Source organism: Dreissena polymorpha, chromosome 3 (assembly GCF_020536995.1).
Source record: "Dreissena polymorpha isolate Duluth1 chromosome 3, UMN_Dpol_1.0, whole genome shotgun sequence".
Taxonomy (NCBI): domain Eukaryota; kingdom Metazoa; phylum Mollusca; class Bivalvia; order Myida; family Dreissenidae; genus Dreissena; species Dreissena polymorpha.
The window spans coordinates 24,592,547-24,611,541 of NC_068357.1; the positions used below are offsets into that span (position 1 = coordinate 24,592,547).

Here is an 18,995-nt window from a genome sequence, read left to right on the forward strand (position 1 = left end):
AGGCGTGCAAAAAGCGAAAAAACACAACCTATATTGTCTATGTAAATTGATATTTTTTGCCAAATAAATGCACCAAATCTGCCAAATACTAGCACAAGATCATTACGTAGTATTAAATGTGTGTTAACTCTAGTCCAATGTTTCTAAAAGGAAACAAAATATTCTCCAGTAGTTGTTCTGATTATTCACAGCAGGTAGTGACTACTTAATGTTAACATGGTACATTGTAGTTTTCACTATAAAAGTTATATAAGAAGCCCAGTCTTCTGTCAATGAAAGTAAAATAACATAAATGAATAAATAATACAATAAACATTAAGCATAAGAAATATCTTGAATCTGTATAGTTCTAAACACAAAGGTTATGGTATTATACAATACTCGAAAAGATTACTTTTGTTAGTTTGACAATGTTAAAATTAGAAATGAGAAGATTAATTTATGTCAAGTAAAAATAAACTTCCTAACGAAAGAACAATTAGAAATGTGTAGTATTTTTTCGCATTTTAATATGAAATAAGGTCAATCAAATCCCAGTCAAGTTGTTGAAGTCCTGAAAGTTTCTTTACTTTCGCACTTACAGGACTTATGTTAACTTTATGTTTTTTGCATAATGTATACCATGAAGTTGACTATCAACACTTTGAACGCATTTGAGTCACACTTTGAGTTAGTAATTTAAAGTATACTCGACAATTGTGTGTCCAGTTCAACAGCGACACTCAGTTGCATGCTAATGCTTGATATTTTAATCTTATCAATACCACCAAATTAATAACAGATTTTTACCAAACGGACGCATCCCGGCGACATTTCACATCCGGTTGTAGATACGGCTGAGAAAAATAAATTACTAAAGTAATCTGTGTTGCGAATACTCAATGGCACCGGAGGAAAAATTACATTCCCATTTGTGTTTTTGAACGACACGACTAAACATACGAACACCGCAATTATTTTACCATAAACAAATCTAATAACGCAAAGCGTTATAACAGTCTCTGTTGTAAAATACGTAGGCTAAATTTAAAAAAAATCATTACACGAATATGTGCGCAGCAAATTTGTTGCTGCGGGCGCAAAATAATAAAAAAATATATTTGTATTTCGTTTCGATATATTATGGTGCGGCAAATCCGATGAACACGTTATCAATTTGTTGTAGGCATATACAGCAAAATCCTCGAACAAGTCCCGGTTTCAATCATGTTTAGTGTGCTTAATGTTTGCAATCTAATAAGCAAATTAGTTGAAACAGATCTTACTCATGTTTGTGTCTATAGAATACACGCTTGATATACTCACTTTTGTTCTGTTTGAGTATCCACGAACCTAAATTCAATTACAAGGTTCTTACTACTGACACATCGACGTTCATCTCTGTAGTTCCCTATCAATAAATGTATATGTTATGCCCTTATCAGTCGAATTCGCTCGGTATCGATAGAATGGCAACATTTGATTGGACGATTTAACTATATTCGGCAAACACTAATCTAAGAGGGTAGTACGATCAATTTGTAAACGCTTACTAACTCCTGCTTTGCATATTGTTTTTAATAAATTCCGATTGGTCGATGGACGTCGTTGTTTCCGCCATTGCTCTTTGACAGCTCGGGAATTAGATTTTATGCTCGGTATTTTTCTCTTTGAACACTCGGCGACTTATACAATGTTCATTATCTTCGATAACCAGATCGGCATAACATCCTTGTTAATACCTGAAACAGAGAACTCGTCCAGTAGCTAGCATCGTGGAGCTTTTCCCTTTTTTTTGGCAAAATTTTGATAAAAAGTTACTTTTACAATATAAATAATATATTTATCTATATCGAGTTAGACGACAAAAAATGTAAGATTTCATGTACATCGAACTGGCGCGAGTCTTAACATCATCATCATCATCAATCCTCTTTGCGCCGTCTGGTGCTTGATGCGACGGCAAGGGAGCGCCACTTCGGTCTGTCAGCTGCTGTTGCGGGTGCTATCTGCAGAGTGAGGCCTCTGTTCTTGAGCTCTCGCTCCACGGTTCGGCGCCACGTCTCTTTCAGTCGTCCACGGTTTCTTTTCCCCTGTGGAGTCCATCTCAGTGTCACCCTGGGTAGCGAGTCGGGTGGCATTCTGCAGACGTGGCCTAGCCATCTCCATCTCCTCAAAGCGATGGTCTCAGCAATGCTGTTTGTGCGAGCTATTCCACGCAGTTCCATGTTCGTGATCATGTTTGGCCACAAGACTTTCATGATCCGTCGCAGGCACTTGTTCTGGAAGACTTCCAGTTTGCGCTCTATGGTAGTAGTGGTCTTCCAGCACTCAGAACCATATAGAAGGACGCTCAGCACGTTGCTCTTGAAGATGCAAATGTTGATGTGCATGCTAAGACTTGTGGTCCTCCAGATGGGCTTCAGCATTGCGAAGGCTTGGTTGGCTTTACTGATTCTTGTGTTGACCTCCCTTGCACAATCTCCTTCTGTGGTGCCCTTGCTGCCCAGGTAAATGAAGTCGTCCACATCTTTTTTTTTTTTTTTTTTTTTTTTTTTTTTAATTCAATATCATACATATAATGTAAACATGTATATGATCATACAACACAGTGATTGTATAAAGCAATAAAGTTCACACATGTTATACAAGATATGCTAATATATATAAATATTATTTTTTTTAGAGAGAAAAGAAAAGAACAACAGAGGAATAGTTATGAAAAATGATGAGTTGTATAAAGTCGGAAGAAAGCATACTGTATTTGTGTGTTTAGTTGTATATTCACAATGATCTTGTTAGATTGAAAAAAAATATATAAACAAAAACTATATTAGAAAGATAAAAAAAAAACTATTTTAGGAAGATAAACTAACATTAGAGTGAAATGTATATAAGTGGACAAAACATTATGTCGTCCACATCTTGCAGAGGCTGGTCATTGATTGGGTCGCCCACTCTGGTGTTCTTCCTCATGACCTGAGTTTTTCCAATGTTCACCCTGAGGCATATGGTGCTTGCTGACAATGCCAACTGTTGTGTCTTCTGCTGGATGTCCTGGTTCCTGCTAGCAATTAGCCCGATATCGTCGGCGTAGTCCATGTCATCTAGCAGCGAGGTCAGCGTCCACTGAATTCCTTGCCCCCTTTCCTCTGTGGTGCGGCGCATGATCCAGTCAATTGCCATTGAAAAGAGGAGCGGCGAGAGGATACATCCTTGATTCACTCTAGTTTCCACCTTGAATGGTTCAGTGAGCTTGTTGTTGTGCGCAACTCTGCACTCAAAGTTTTCGTACAAGGACATGATGACGTTGACAAGTTCCTGAGGGATGCCATAATGTCGCAGAATCTTCCAAAGGGAGTCTCGGTGTAGGCTGTCGAAGGCCTTCTCAAAGTCCACAAAAACCACGTAGAGGGAGGGATCCATGCCATTCATTGGACTGCTCAAGGATCTGCCTCAGGACGAAGATGTGTTCTATGCAGGACTTTCCTTTCCTGAAGCCTGCCTGTTCCTGGCAAAGGATACCGTCCAAAGCTGTTGTGATGCGTTGGAGGATGATGCGGCTGAAGATCTTACTGGTGACAGATAGTAAAGTGATCCCTTGCCAGTTGTTACAGTTCCCCAGGTCTCCTTTCTTGGGCAGTTTGACGATGGTGCCGGTCTTACAGTCGCTTGGCGCTTCTTCACTGTCCCAAATCTTTTGAAGAATTGGCAAAGAAGCTGCGGCGTCACTGTGTCTTCTGCTTTCAGCATCGCAGGGCACACTAAATCGTCGCCAGGCGCCTTCCCATTCTCCAGCTGGATGGCTTCATTGACTTCCGTTACAGTGATGTTGCCGAGGTTGATCTCAATGTCCTCTTCAGCTTCATGAATGTAGGCTAGGGTTGGTGGGTCTGGGCGGTTTAGGATGGACTCGAAGTATTGCTTCCATATTTTCAGCTTCACCTTTTCCACAGTGATATGAGTTCCGTCTTCAGCTCTCACTGGAAGGTCATGGTGCTGGCCGTAGTCGCCCTTAAGCTTCATGGTATTCTGGTACAATGTCTTCATGTCATTGTGCTCGGCTGCTGTCTTCGCCTCCTCTGCCAGCCTCTATATGTACCTCCTCTTGTCTCTTCTGACTGATGTCTTCACCACCTTGTCTTTCTCACTATATTCCTTTGAAATTCTTTCCTTAAGTCTTAGGGATTTGTAGTCCAACAGTTTCTTTTTGATCTGTCTTCTTTCTTCTAATCGAAACCACGTTTTTTCTGAGATCCATTCTGTCTTCTTGCTCTTTCTGAAGCCTAGAACGTCATCTCCTGTCTCTTTCATTAATCTGTTGAAGCCTTCGATGGTCAGTGCTGCCTCATCTTCCAAAATACTAAATCTATTCCTGAGGGTTAGCCGAAACTCTTCTTTCACTTTTGGGTCTTTAAACTTGACCACATCGTAGCGTTGGTTCTAGATGTCTCCCGTCTTGGCTTTCCTGAGCTTCAAAGTCACCTTGGCAACCAGAAGGTCATGGTCGCTGCCGATGTCTGCATGTCGCATCATACGCACGTTCTGCAGAGAGTGATTCCACCGACCGTTGATGATGAAGTGGTCGATCTGGTTCTGGGTCCTGCCGTCTGGTGATGTCCATGTTAGTTTGTGGATCTCCTTGTGCGCGAACAGGGTCCCTCCTATGACCGAGTCGTTCTGTTGGCAGAAGTTGACTAGATTAACATATGGATAACAATCAATAACAATAATATCGAGATGATTATTTTATGCGATACCAGTTTATCAAACATGTGACAAATATGGATAAACAAATCGATAACAATAACGGCATTTTTCGTATGGTATTAAGTTTGTTATTCACGTACAAGATACTTGATATAAATTACAATTTTAGAACTTTAAAGTGCATTTTGTTTTGAAAGATACTCATGGCCAACATATATTGAAAAGATCATAAGATCATCATTTGATGATCGGTTGATATATGTTAACATGGCTGTTATGTTACCTGTACCGAGTCCAGAAACCCATAGAGATAATTATACTTTGAAATAAGCAAAAAAAAACATTACACTTGACAGAAGTGACATTATCAAATACTTAAGAAAATCTGTCATTGTGTACATGCGTCTTTACATTTGAAACCCATTCATGTGACCATTATGACTATCTTAAAGGCCCTTAAGTACACCTTTTTTAAATAATGTTGTATGTTTTGTTTATAATTTAAAGTAACATTACTACTCAAAATCAACGAAAGTTTCTTACAATATTTGGTAAAAAAAGCTAAATAATTAAACATCATTGTACCTTATGGCAATTGCCGAAATTTCAACGCCAGATGTGGTCTGGTAAAATAGATGTTTGTTGATACAAAATGCTCGTTTTTATTATGGTTTTATTATAGTACCATTTTAGTGTTCGTGTGTCGTATGAATAGATATATACGCAGGAAATGAGCATGGAATTTATTTTGTCGACAAACAAATAAAAACGAGCATTTTGTATCTACACAAATCTATGTAATTATACCACATCTAGCGTTGAAATTGTGGCTATTACTATACGGAACACTGATTGTTTAGGGTTTAATTTTATTTTACGAAATATTTTTCGTTGATTTTGAGCGTTATAGAGACTTTAAACCAGTATTTTACCAATCTAAGATAGCGATTTATAAAAGGTGGATAGCTACCTTAGTCGCCATAATATGTTGCAGTGCGCGAGTTTAGTTAAACATTCGGTCATCTGTTGCGAAACTTCAGGTTAATTCGTTGATTTCATCAGCCTTTTTGTTTTCCCACATTTCACATGCATACTTAAGAATTGATCCCACGAAAACGTCAAACAACTGACAAACGTATCTGGTTTAAAACATAATCCCTTACAACTGTTAAAAGTATTCAAGACTTTATTTCCTTCACAAGATAAATATTCTTGGTTCAAACTAAAGTTAGCGGTATAATTGAAAACTTTTCTTAGTTAATTTATATCAATTAAAACTACTATTGGTTGACCATCATACGTAACTCATACGTACAATTTCCAGAAGATAAAACTCGACTAAGCTTTTGAAGTGTCATGATAGTTGCCTTAATATGTCCTAACTTTGCTTCAAACAAACATAAACAACAACTAAGTGCGATGTGCGATATACGCATATATTGTGGCAACCTGTGCACAAAGATTCAAGACAAACATGCATTTTATAAAGCAAGTATACTTATACAAAATTTCGATTCTATATTGATTTGTATAATGGATGCGCATATTTGCATTCTGTGTATAAATGCACGCTCAGGTAAAATGTGTAGTATTTTTTCGCACATTTTGAATGGGTCAATCATTAATATAAATGTTTAAAATTTAACCGAATTACGATGAAGCAATAAACTTTTACGATTAACTACATATTTAACCTTATATTCATCACAAGAATGGAAGCCGCCCACGAACAACTCCCATTTCTTTTCTGGTGGAAACACCCGAAAAAGGAAGTTACGTGTGAAGCGTAGCAATGCACTTTGTTGATTCTAAAGAATATAAGAATTACGGCATTATCCGAGCATGTTCGTACAACCAACAAGCATATGAATGCAATATACATATACTATTGTATACAACAACAACAAAACGAATTTGAATTTAATGTTGCCACGTTGACGGCTTTGCTAGAACTGATTTTGAACGCTATTTATTTCTAAAAATAGCCAAACACAAACAAGCTTGCAAAACCGTTTTTTTCCGTCAGTACAAAAGTACTCCGCTCTATGATGTAACGCGGTGTACTAATCAATTATTATAACATTAGGCTATAATGAATTGTTATATTCATGCAACAAATTTTACAGGCTGTTTACCAACAACTCCAATATCATTGGCAAAAAGCAGTAACATTCTTGTTATAATATTATCATGAATATTCAAAATCAGATGCATTGTTTTCTTGCATAATCGATTATAAAGCTTCTTCAAACAATGAAAATAATAATTTACAATACTTGCCATCGGCTGCGTTCAACAGCATAACAAAAATATTAACAACATTAAACATGTAAATTACTTTTTTTTTAATTCGCAATAATTTACCGTCTATGCCAAATATGTATACTTTAAAAAAGTATCAACAAATGTCAACATATTAACATATGATATATGTTTTATGTAAACCATTAATTATTTATCATCTGTTCATCCAGAACAAAATAAATAAGCTTTGGGTTCTCGGGCAAGCAGGGTATGTAATGTTTTACATACACCTGACATTGGTACCCGTCAACAAATACGATAAATGTCATGTACATTTTCATCCTATATCGATCAGAGAAATAAATTGAGTAAACATGTACATCCGTACTGTCCGGAACCAATGTCAATCTCTATCACAGACTCTGCACGCAGAACTATTCATTTAAAATTATGGCATTGTCTCGCAAATAAATACATACTTTGCATAAAAAATGACGGTTAAAGAATTGTGTTAACTGCTTGCTAGATTGATAGTTTTGATATTTCTTAAACAAATTGTTCTCGTAGACAACACAGATACATGATGACCAGTTTGACCACATGCTGGCCGGCGGCTTAAGAAATATCCGATTATAAATATATATATCACATAACTCCTTTGGGTACGGATCAGTTTTGATCCCAGTGCTTGTATTTTAACAAACTAATGACAGAAAAACTAAATAATTTTAAACACGCAATATCCAAGCTGTCATGCATCTTGGAGAATATTTTTAAGGGAATTTATATTTATTTTTGCCATGTTTTAAGTTCGTCATTAAATGCTTTAAATTGATAAATGTTTACATTAGTATAGAAAACACTAAAGTCGAACACAAGACAAAGTGTACCTAACATGGGCTCGAACCACTAACTTGAGAATAAAACATTGTAAGTTATCTTTACTACTCGGCATTTTCGGGTTGTACTTCTTCATCATGCATTTCATTCTTTATATAAGCCATCCACATTTTGTATCAAACTACAACGTAATTAAATTATAAAAACACACACAATTAGTCAATTGGTGCTTGTTTGTACGAATTCGATTTCTGAAAATGATTATAAACGGAAATGTTTTTCACTATGAGTCTACCTCATAAATGTAATTTCGCTCCCAAATGGGCAGTGTTTTTGTTTTTTTATCTGTAAAATGAATAATTGAAACCTGTCATTTCGACATTCTCATTTATACAGAAAAATTGTCATTGGTGGAGAAGTCCTTTTAAAGTTCACTATATACATATAATGGAAACAAGTTATCCCCCTAGGCGGAATCTATTTAACCCTAGTAACATGATTTGAACAACTTCCAAAACATCCGGTATCATATTATATTTTAAACGATTTCAATAAAGATGTATACATATAATGGGAAAATGTTACTCTTAGTGAGGAGCAAAGTTTTAATTAAAGTATTGATTTGAACAAAAATATTATTTTTTTTAGAATTTTAACCTTATAAATGTACATAGGAACAAATAACCTTCGAGGGCGGAGCCTATTTTGAACGCTTGGGAATGATTCGAACAGGTAGAAGAATAAACAAGAGCTGTCAGAGGACAGCGCGCTCGACTATTCGAGTGCTTGACAGTATAACGTAAGCCATCATGGAGAGGGGGGTATAATGTGGTTGTGTCGTCATTTAATAGATGATATTTCAAAAAAAAGAAAAAAAAAGATTTATTTTTTTTGTGGGGGTGGGCTCTGGGTGGGGCGTGGGGGATGGTTTGGGTGGAGTCCATTGTGGTATGTCAGGTAAGTGTTGTTTTGTCAAAGTATGATTCAAATTTGATCATAAATAAAGAAGTTATGGCAATTTAAGCAAATTTATTAATTTGACCTTGAGAGTCAACGTCATTTAAAGGTCAAGGTCAAATTCAACTTGCTAAGTACAGTAACATCTTGATAGTAAGAAAGTATTTGAAGTTTGAAAGCAATAGCATTGATTCTATAAAAGTAAAGTGGATCTAAACCCAAAATGTAACAAACTATTCTAAGTTACAAAGACAAAAAAGGGCCATAATTCCGTTAAAAAGCCAAACAGAGTTACGCAACTTGCCCTGTACCGTCCCCTTACGATAGTTAGCGAGTTTTCCAACTCTATAAAGCAATAGCTATGACACTTTAGGAGTAAAATGGACCAAAACTAAACCAAATGTTCAATAATCTAAGTATAAAAGGGGCCATAATTATGTCAAAATGCTTGATACAGTTGTCTGCTCTTGTTTATACATTGGGGTCATGTTGGTAAAGAAGTATGCAAAATATGAAAGCAATATGTCAAAGGACATAGGCAATATTTCAGGTGGTACGAAAACTTTATAGGTATCATAATCTTTTAAATCAAATAAGTATTTTTACAGTAAAGTAACACCGCGCGTTTATACTATGAAGTCCCCACACTTATCCTACATTTTTCTCACCGTTCAAACGCGCGGTTGCACATTACAGAAAAAAATCATATTAGTTTAAAAAGATCATGATACCTGTATTGTCAAACCCGGCTCGAGGCCGATTTCTTGGATTTAAATAACGATAGATAACAAACAACATGAGACACCATTGAAGGTTCCAGAATCTAATCAGCGCCCTCTATAACATGTGCATCTCAGGGGATGCTACTCTAACAATAATCCTTGTAATATGTATAACAGAATTACTTCCCTTAGACCATTGAATACTCATAACATGATACGATACTACATTTCCTCCCCAAGTGAATTATAGATTTCCAAGAACCGTTCACTAGTATGTAAACTTACACAATATTTTAAACATAGTATTGTTTTTCAAATGGTAATCTTAATGTTTCACGACATATGATTTGGAAATCCTTCAATTTATCAATTTAAAATTGCAACATTTAAAACATATGTACATCAACATACTTACATAGTATGAATCAAATAACCTTTGTTCTTATTGAAACAATGCTGTCATTCTAAGCTTGTATCAAATATTTTTTAGAAATATCATTGACTTGCTATAAAACATTTTCTGCTACTTAATCATAGTAAATACTGACAATATTGTACTTTTAACTCTGCATTGTTGAATCAAGTTCTAAATAAAACAGGTCTAAATATCACTGTTGTTCACAATTTACTAAAATTTACACATGAGTGATTGGAATATGCATAATAGTCAGGTCCATGCAATATCAACTATTAACTAGCTGTATTTGTGTACAGATTATTAATACTTGAATATAGCACAAAGTTAAGCCAACTTATCTACTTTAAAACAAAATACATACTATTCTGTGTGTCTGTCCGTATACAAGTTAATACAACATAAAGTTTTAATACAGACTAAACAGCTATAATACTGATTGATTAACTCATTTATACAAAATAACAGTGTATATAACGTTCATGATACTGCATATTTAATGCATAACAAAGTCTGTGAATCTTGATGGAAGTTTCATCTCGCGTCTCGGCCTGACCACAGGATCAGGTGGTTTTGTCGACTGCCTAGGAGATGGTAATCTCTCCGGAAATCCTCTCTCCTCCGGACCACCTGCAGTTTCTGGAACAGTAGGATCCAACTCTGTACTCTCACTAAGCTGATCATTTTCACTTATCTGATCATATTCACTTATCTGAGAATTTTCGCAAAACTGAGAATTTTCATTAAACTTGGAATTTTCATTAAACTTTGAATTTTCATTAAACTTTGAATTTTCACTAAACTTGGGTACACAAAACTCAGATTGATTAAATTTCTTAACATGAGACACATTTCTTGAATATCTGGCCCCATCACTAGATTCAAGAACAACACTATTTCCCCTTTTTTCAACCACTGACACTGGTTTTGGATTAAACACTGTGGATAATTTATTCTTCTTCTTCTGTTTCACTAACACAACATCTCCGTTCTTGATCTCTGAATCTCGTGCCTGTCGTCGTTGATCACCATACAGCTTTCCTTTCCCCTTTCGCTCGCTGTCGCGATCTCTTACTTCATACTCGTTGGATGAATAATCGTAAATCTCCGGTAATTTGGTTCGCATTTTCCTTTTAAACAATAGTTCAGCTGGAGAAACGCCTGTTGTAGAATGTGGTGTTGATCTGTACATCATCAGATATGTTTGCAGATCTTCTTTCCAGTTGCTGTTCTCAGCATTAGAAATTCGAATGCGCTTCATAATACCCTTGTTCTGCACTTCTACTTCGCCATTGGCTTGCGGCCATAACGGTGTTGTGTTTCTATGTTCAATACTCAAATTGTTCAAAAAGTTATTGAACTCGGCACTATTGAAATACTGGGCATTATCAGTCTGTATGGATAATGGTAGTCCGTGTACCGCAAATATGCTTTTCAGACACTTAATAACTTTCTCCGAAGTCACTGTTTTGATAATGCATATTTCCTTCCACCTGGAATAGTAGTCAACAACTACAAATAAGTTTTCTCCTGACGGAAGAGGTCCTAGAAAATCAGCACATAGGTGCTCCCACGGTTTTGTTGGCATTTCTCTTCTTATCATGGGCTGCGGTTTCTCACCCGAAGAAACAAGTTGACAACCATAGCACACTTTACAACAGTTTTCTATGTCTTTGTCCATTCCAGGCCACCATACTTTGGGTCTCAATCTTTGTTTCATAACAACCATTCCCGGATGTCCTTCGTGACCTAGTTCGAGAATACGACTTCGTAGCTCCGTTGGTACCACAATTCTCGTTCCACGTAACACTAGAAAACCTAGCGAAGAAAATTCATGGCGGATGGGCAGATAATGTTTATTAGTGAGTTCATGCCATCGACCAGACACTAGAATTTCGCGTACTTGTTTCAGTTCTGGATCATTTTGAGAAACGTTCTCAATTTCCCCTGTAGACAAAGCAACGGGTGTTGCTTCACTTGCGATATTGTTCAGATATTCCTCAGTCTGAAGAAAATCCTGGCCCTCCCCAGTAGAACTTTCCGGAATTAGTCTCGACAGTGAATCCGCGATATTACTGGTTCCCGGGATATGTTTCACTGTATAGCGATACGGTTGTAAGCGTAACACCCACCTTTCTACTCTAGCACACGGCTTGGATCTAGGTGAAAATATTAATTGTAGAGGCTTGTGATCAGTCACTAGTGTGAATTCTGTTCCCACTAAGTACATATGTAGTCGTTCGCATGCCCATACAATAGAAAGAGCCTCTTTTTCTGTTTGCGAGTATTTGCGTTCAATTCTGTTCAATCCTCTGCTCGCATACATAATGACATGTGATTCTCCATGTTCATCTTCTTGTACTAGAACACAACCCAATCCAACTGGACCAGCATCACAAATCACGTCTGTTTTTCTGTTCCTATCGAAATATCCCAAACTACTAGCTTTAGACAAGCTATCTTTAAGTTTATTGAATGCTTCCGACTGTTCTGTTCCCCAGACAAATGGTTCATTTTTTCTTGTTAACTTCTTAAGTGGTTCCGCAACAGTAGCCATGTTCGGAATGAATCGAGCACTGAAGTTCACAAGTCCAAGAAAACTTTTGATTTCAGAACTGTTCTGCGGCTGACGAGCATTCTGTACTGCTTTTATCTTAGATTCAGTTATTTCAACTCCAGTTTTAGATAATTTCAGTCCCATGAAGTCAATGTTTGGTAAATTGAACTGACATTTATCAAAGTTGAGTGTAAGACCCTTATCTTGCAATCTCTTCAGCAAAGCTTCTAAACGGACATTATGTTCCGCTTCCGTATGTCCATGAACTACAATATCATCAAAGATGTTGCTCACACCATCGAGTCCACTCAGAACCTGTGCCATCACCTTATTATACATTTCCGGTGCACAACTTATTCCAAATAGCAGTCTCTTATATCTGTACATGCCTTTGTGTGTCATGAATGTAGTTATCTCTCTGGACGAATCATCTAACTCAATTTGATGGTACGCCATGAAAATGTCCAGCTTTGAAAACACTGTTGACTTATTTAAGTCCTGAAGAATTTCCTCTGTTGTCGGAATAGGGTATCTTTCCCTTATCACTGCTTCGTTGGCTCGTCTCATGTCCACACACAATCTTACATCTCCGTTTGATTTTGGTACAACCACAATAGGGCTCACCCATTTACTTGTACCTTCCACCTTTTCAATAATGTCCATGGAAACTAATTCTTCAATCTTCTTCTCAAGTTTTTCACGTAAGTTATACGGAACACGTCGTAATCCTTGCACAACTGGTTGAATATGTTTATCAATATCAATGTGTAATTGATAATCCTTCAGTTTTCCCAATCCATCAAAACACTTTGGAAATTTAGTTTGTATGGACGACTTATCAATGCTCACGTTTACACTGTTTACACAACTAGGGTCATTTATTACCAACATCCCCAAATCAATTGAAGTCTGTCTACCTAGCAAGGCTTGTCCATGCTCCTCAACAACAACAAACTCTGTATCCACGCATTTATTCCCAACCGACACTTGCGTTAAAAATCCACCCGCAACTGTAAGCGGTGTTGCACTACCATATGCATAAACTCTCTTTGTTGTTAAATATGATTTACATTTCATTTTCTGGTTCTTAAAATCTTCCCAGAGTTCCCGGTCAATGACGTTGCACGACGCCCCCGAATCGACAATAACAGGTGTCTCAATACCTCCTATGTTGATATAAATATCGCCTGGAGCTTTCTTCCTTCTCGTTACCGTGAACACATAACTGTCCTCTGAATCTGATGGGGATTCTTCACATTCAACAGTCCTCACTTTTCCAAATTTGTGTTTAGGCTTCTCAAACTTCGATTTTGACTTACAGCATTTTTCAAAATGTCCTTCCTTTTTGCACTTCCGGCATTTCCTTCCTTTTGCCGGACAATTTATGTAAGTTTTCACGTGTCCGTACCGACCACATGCATAGCACATGACATTCACCTTTTGATTACTAGGTTGATTGTTCATAGATTGCCCATTTGTCACACGTTTTCGCGACTCATGCTGTATTTTGTTGACAGTTCCCGACATTATGTTAGCTTGGCTAACTGAACTCTCTAACGATAATGCTACTTTAACGCACTGTGCAAGCGATGGATTATCCATTTCCAAAAGTTTTCGTCTCAATCTCTGTGATGAACACTTTTCAATCAACTGATCACGAATACTTTCATCAACATCATTAAAGTTACAGTACACAGCTCTCTGTCTAAGCCGCGTTATATATCCTTCTACTGACTCATCAGATGTTTGAGTAAGTCCACGAAACTTAGATCGCTCAAATGCAACGTTCACTTTTGGTGTAAAATAGTCATTCAAAACTTGTTTACAAACCGAATAAACAGTCTCGTGTTCTCCTGGATCAGGACAATTTAACGTATAAAATATGTCCTGCACTTCGAGTCCTGCACTGTGAAGTAACAAGGCTTTCCGTTGTGCATTATTGGTAATCCCTTTTCCATCTGCATACAGTTCGAACGATCGCAGCCATCTTGTCCACCGAAATCCCAGTGTAGAGCGATCTGTTCCCACGTCGAAATACGTAATACCCGCAATGTCAGAAACACTGGATGCTGCCATTTTGTATCCGAAAGATCCGTTTTTTCACTCGTCGCCAAAATTATGTATTGTCAAACCCGGCTCGAGGCCGATTTCTTGGATTTAAATAACGATAGATAACAAACAACATGAGACACCATTGAAGGTTCCAGAATCTAATCAGCGCCCTCTATAACATGTGCATCTCAGGGGATGCTACTCTAACAATAATCCTTGTAATATGTATAACAGAATTACTTCCCTTAGACCATTGAATACTCATAACATGATACGATACTACAATACCTATAGAAAACTCTTACGAATTAGCGGGCTCTCCACTATATCCCATTAAAAATGGTGAAATATTCAAAAAGAGATCCTTAAAAATGTTAACTGGGTCACGCTTTATTCTCCCAACACAGATCCGAAAAAGGCACGTGGTATAGGCACCGTGTATATAAAAAAAATAAATAATTAGTGCTCGGCTATTTTAGACTGCAGGGGCATGTTTTGAACAAATTGTAGGGGAAAATTACATAAAGTTTCATACCAAATAGTCAATACTTCTTAAGTTCCTATTTTAAAAATCAATATTAAGACCCATTGACATTTATATGCACAATGCACAGAATTATAAAAAGAAATATCGTTGATTTGACTAAACTTGCCGTAACCAATGTGATGTTAGTTACTCTGGACATGTTTTGAATAATTTTACTGTGAATCATAAGCAGACACAAACTCAGTTTATCAATTAGACAGTCATGTCTTCGACTTAGTGACTCATGGCCACAATATCATAATTATATTGTAAAAAACATGTAATAGCGGCTGAATTCAGGCCAAAATATATTTATTCCAAGCATTAAATAAATAATGTTAAACTTTAAATTATGGTAAAAACTAAAGTCAACATGTTTAGACCAAAATAACTATAAATTGTCTTAATGAGCATTCTGAACAGAATGTGTTTAAAAGTCATATAAAAAGTATGTCATTTTTTTATTTAAAATGAACTCGACACGTATCAAAATTCATTTTTTTTTTTCGGTTTTTCTACCCTTCAACGGATGTTACTTCGCGCATAGTTTCCCACAGTATTATTCGAAATTAACTTAACGCATGATTGTTTTAGTTAAAACCAATTATGTCTCTGCACACAAGTCGAAAAAGAATATCATAACGAGTGTCCTTAACCGAAAGCATGCCTTCAAGTCAATAATTTTTTATTTTGTTTAGAAGTTATACCATTGCATATCTCAATAAATAAGTATAATGTAACATAAAAAAGACAAATCATTTTGATTTCGCAAAAATAACTTATCTTAATAAAACTAAACATCTGTCCGCTGCGAATTAAACATTTCAGACCGATCCGAAAATGAAAAATAAATTAAATCAATTACCACATCGTGAATACTTACTAAAATGAAATTGAATGTTTACATAAGAAAAATATTCCCGCTGATAAAAACGTTTCCCAGCTCTAACATTTTATTACAGAAGTCCCTCCCCCCCCCCCCCGTGAGATGCAATAAACTCAGATAAACCAGGCAGGCACTAATTGATTCCATGTTAAACTAGCCCCTTTGCTATCAGTGCCTGTTCACTATTTAATAGAGACGCCTAAATAGGCTTATTATTGACAACAATCAGAAAATCTGGAATTTTACAGATTAAAGCAAATATCATTAAACAATCCCCTCAAGCAGGGGATTCAAAATTGTCTTAATTTATCGACCAATATTGAACAAAACTATAACCCAATATCCGCAATAAACACTCATTAAGACATTTAATCCATTGTGCTTTCGGTTATCTGTGTTTTAGTTTGATCAAGGCGGTTATGATCATTAATATTTAAACTTTCAGAAAGCAAATACTTTAAAGATCCTAAATTACTTGCCGAAAGAAATTCACAACGACATAAGTACATTCAACCGCATATATTAAAACAGTGCTGAAGTGTCGAATGATAAAATCGTAACAAAATAAAAAACAAGCCATTAAAATATTTTACGAAGCAAATCGCACATAGTCTAATTGTATTACCAATGTGCGATGTATTATCACTTCGTAAAACGTGACGCCGCATATTTGTTTATTATCGAGCCAATATATACACTTTATTGGACTTTAACTAAACACTTGTATTTTTGCAATTAATGTCCCAATTATCATTGTAAATATCTCCTGGAAATATTATTCGAACGTATCAACTATTCGATGAATTTAATAAATTATCATTTAACGTGCAATCTCAATATCAAATAAGAAGTCACAAAATAACACATGTAAAAACAAAATAACAACATTTATAACAATTATGCATGCACTTATTTAGTGTGTATTCCTGGTTGCTCAGTATCCTGTTTGCATGCACTTAGTGAGTTGTTATTCCTGGTTGCTTAGTATCATGTATTTCATGCATTTAGTGAGTTGTTATTCCTGGTTGCTCAGTATCCTGTATTGTCCAGTAATTGCAATGATGACTGGTTGACAAATATATCGTATCGAGAACCCATGATGATCTGATGAATAATGGTTCCGGTTCACCTAGATACTAATTGTTTTAATTCCAGAAGACTACTCAGTTGCTGATCGTCTTTTATCCACCCATAAGCATTTTGTCTAAAGGAGGGAAATAATTTGTGGATGGGGTGCCTTTGAGCAAACGTTTACATGTGGTGTGATACTTGTGCACATGCGATACGAGCTGGAGTTCAAATACATTTCTGTGTTCACGATCGACTAGCCTTCATTCGTCTGACTTCACAAGCAGTTGTATTTAAAATACATAAACACATTTTCGATCAGAAAGTTTAAAGAAAAGAATATCATGCTTCAAAGCATGATCACAATAAACATTCTTCCATCTACACGTGCAGCACGAGCAGACCACAGCCGCACGTTGTCCGAATTGTTAGTTTTGACATTTATAAGTTATATCCATTACACTGCGTAGAAAATTTTCGCAAACAACACAATAAGACATTTCAAGTTGATATTACGACAGGTTCTTGAAAAAAATACAAATTATAAACTTTTCGCGTTAAAAGTGCCATTGATGGCGTGTATACAATGCGTATTGCATGTTCATGTATGGAATGTTTTTTTTATCAAAAGTGAGTTAACTGTTAATAAAGACATATATGACAAGGTGGTTCAATATGTGCATTACAGAGGCAGTTTATCCTTTTAGCCAGATTATGTTAATGATGCAAAGGTAAGAAACTTTAAACATATTTTGCTATAATCTCGTCCACATCTACACAACTATCATACAACTGCGTAAATATGTTTATATTGTTGGGTTTATATACTTGTAATCGCTGATCTTAAGTCGCAGTGTTTTTTTATTTGATTGTTTTAGAGATTATATTATGAGGGATTTGAAGAAAAAAAAAGCTATTTAGTCCCTAGACGTTCTCCATTTAGTCCCTATAATATTCGTGTTCTCCCTAATTGGACTCGACAGTATGGTTACAACGTCCAGACAGCTTCCCGACATTTATAAGTTTTATTTAACCACATAATATAACAAGAAAGGGCAATAACTGGCGTAAAGGAGTGATATTTATTAGCAATATTTTGGGTTTCGTCTCTGCTTTCATGTGCAGACAACATCTTTACTTTGTCTTGTTAATACTATGATATTAAGTTAAGATCAGATAATACGAAGAATAAACTTAAGAAAGAGTGTAACAGAATAAACACCATTTTATACATTATCAGCCTACACTTTATAATGACCAACCTGCTCAGCATTGAATGTTGAATAATATCATCGTTAGCATAATCATTAGTATTAACATGACATTAACTTTATTATTTCTTCATTGTAAACTGCAAAAAAAGTAAGCTGTCTTTAGAATTTCTTAACGAACCTTTGTAAGTTTGCATTCCCTCAGACATGAAACACTGCGCAATTCTGTTCCCTTTGCATATACTTATCTTTTAGTCAAACTCCATCTATTACAGCTTGGCCCAAAGATGCAAACAGTGATACAGGACGCAGTTTGTTTGTGATTTGTATCAATTTATTTCAACATGATTTTAAATGTTCATACACATAGAAGGTGTAATAAGATGCATGCGTTATAATTGCATGACACTATTATGTCGGCTTAAATACAACAATATGTGATTCACATACACGCATTAACATTTTTATGAATACATCTAATATAAAGAGGAAATATATTTGCTTTTTCAGTAATGCCGTGTATGCTATAATTTCAAGAGCGCTTAAGGGAGTGAAATTTGTAATAAGTTTACGGTACTTTTAATTATTATCAGGTAATACACCGAAACCAAACATGTTATCTTTCTATTTTATGATTTTGAGTATTTGTTTCATATTCGTTTTTTTTTCGACGTTTCATAATCGAGCTATTTTCTCCTTGATAAAATTAGCATTCCAGCTCTATTTTTGGTGACAATAAATGCGCCTTGAATTTCAAACTTAACTTGTTGGGATTGATTCTTTTTTTTTTTTTTTTTTTTTAATAAGAAAACTTTATTTACCTCGTCA

The 18,995-nt window shown here is 35.9% G+C and overlaps 2 protein-coding genes across 4 annotated transcripts in view; both read right to left on the reverse strand.

Annotated features, from left to right (window-relative positions):
- Positions 1–1,450, reverse strand: part of LOC127873320 (uncharacterized) — a 95,341-nt gene extending 93,891 nt beyond the window's left edge. For all 3 annotated transcript variants that reach the window (XM_052417131.1, XM_052417130.1, XM_052417129.1), the window contains exon 1: positions 1,306–1,450. The gene's annotated coding sequence lies outside the window, so the exon portion shown is untranslated. The remainder of the gene's footprint in view (positions 1–1,305) is intronic.
- A 2,972-nt stretch (positions 1,451–4,422) lies between these two features.
- On the reverse strand, positions 4,423–13,951 carry LOC127872093 (uncharacterized protein K02A2.6-like). Its single transcript, XM_052415422.1, has 3 exons — positions 10,709–13,951; positions 10,424–10,506; positions 4,423–4,582 (listed from the first exon to the last, which is right to left on the reverse strand). Exons 1-3 carry the CDS (start codon positions 13,949–13,951, stop codon positions 4,423–4,425), a joined length of 3,486 nt encoding a protein of 1,161 aa, XP_052271382.1.
- Positions 13,952–18,995: the final 5,044 nt, after the last annotated feature.

What these genes read in the sequence shown, in the direction of transcription:
- LOC127872093 (XM_052415422.1), bottom strand. Translation starts at nt 13,951, where the DNA reads ATGTCGGGAACTGTCAACAAAATACAGCATGAGTCGCGAAAACGTGTG. An exon ending in ATTCAAGAAATGTGTCTCAT is followed by an intron (nt 10,507 to 10,708) that starts GTTAAGAAATTT and finishes CTACTGTTCCAG; the next exon opens with AAACTGCAGGTGGTCCGGAG. An exon ending in CAAAACCACCTGATCCTGTG is followed by an intron (nt 4,583 to 10,423) that starts GTCAGGCCGAGA and finishes ACCAGACGGCAG; the next exon opens with GACCCAGAACCAGATCGACC.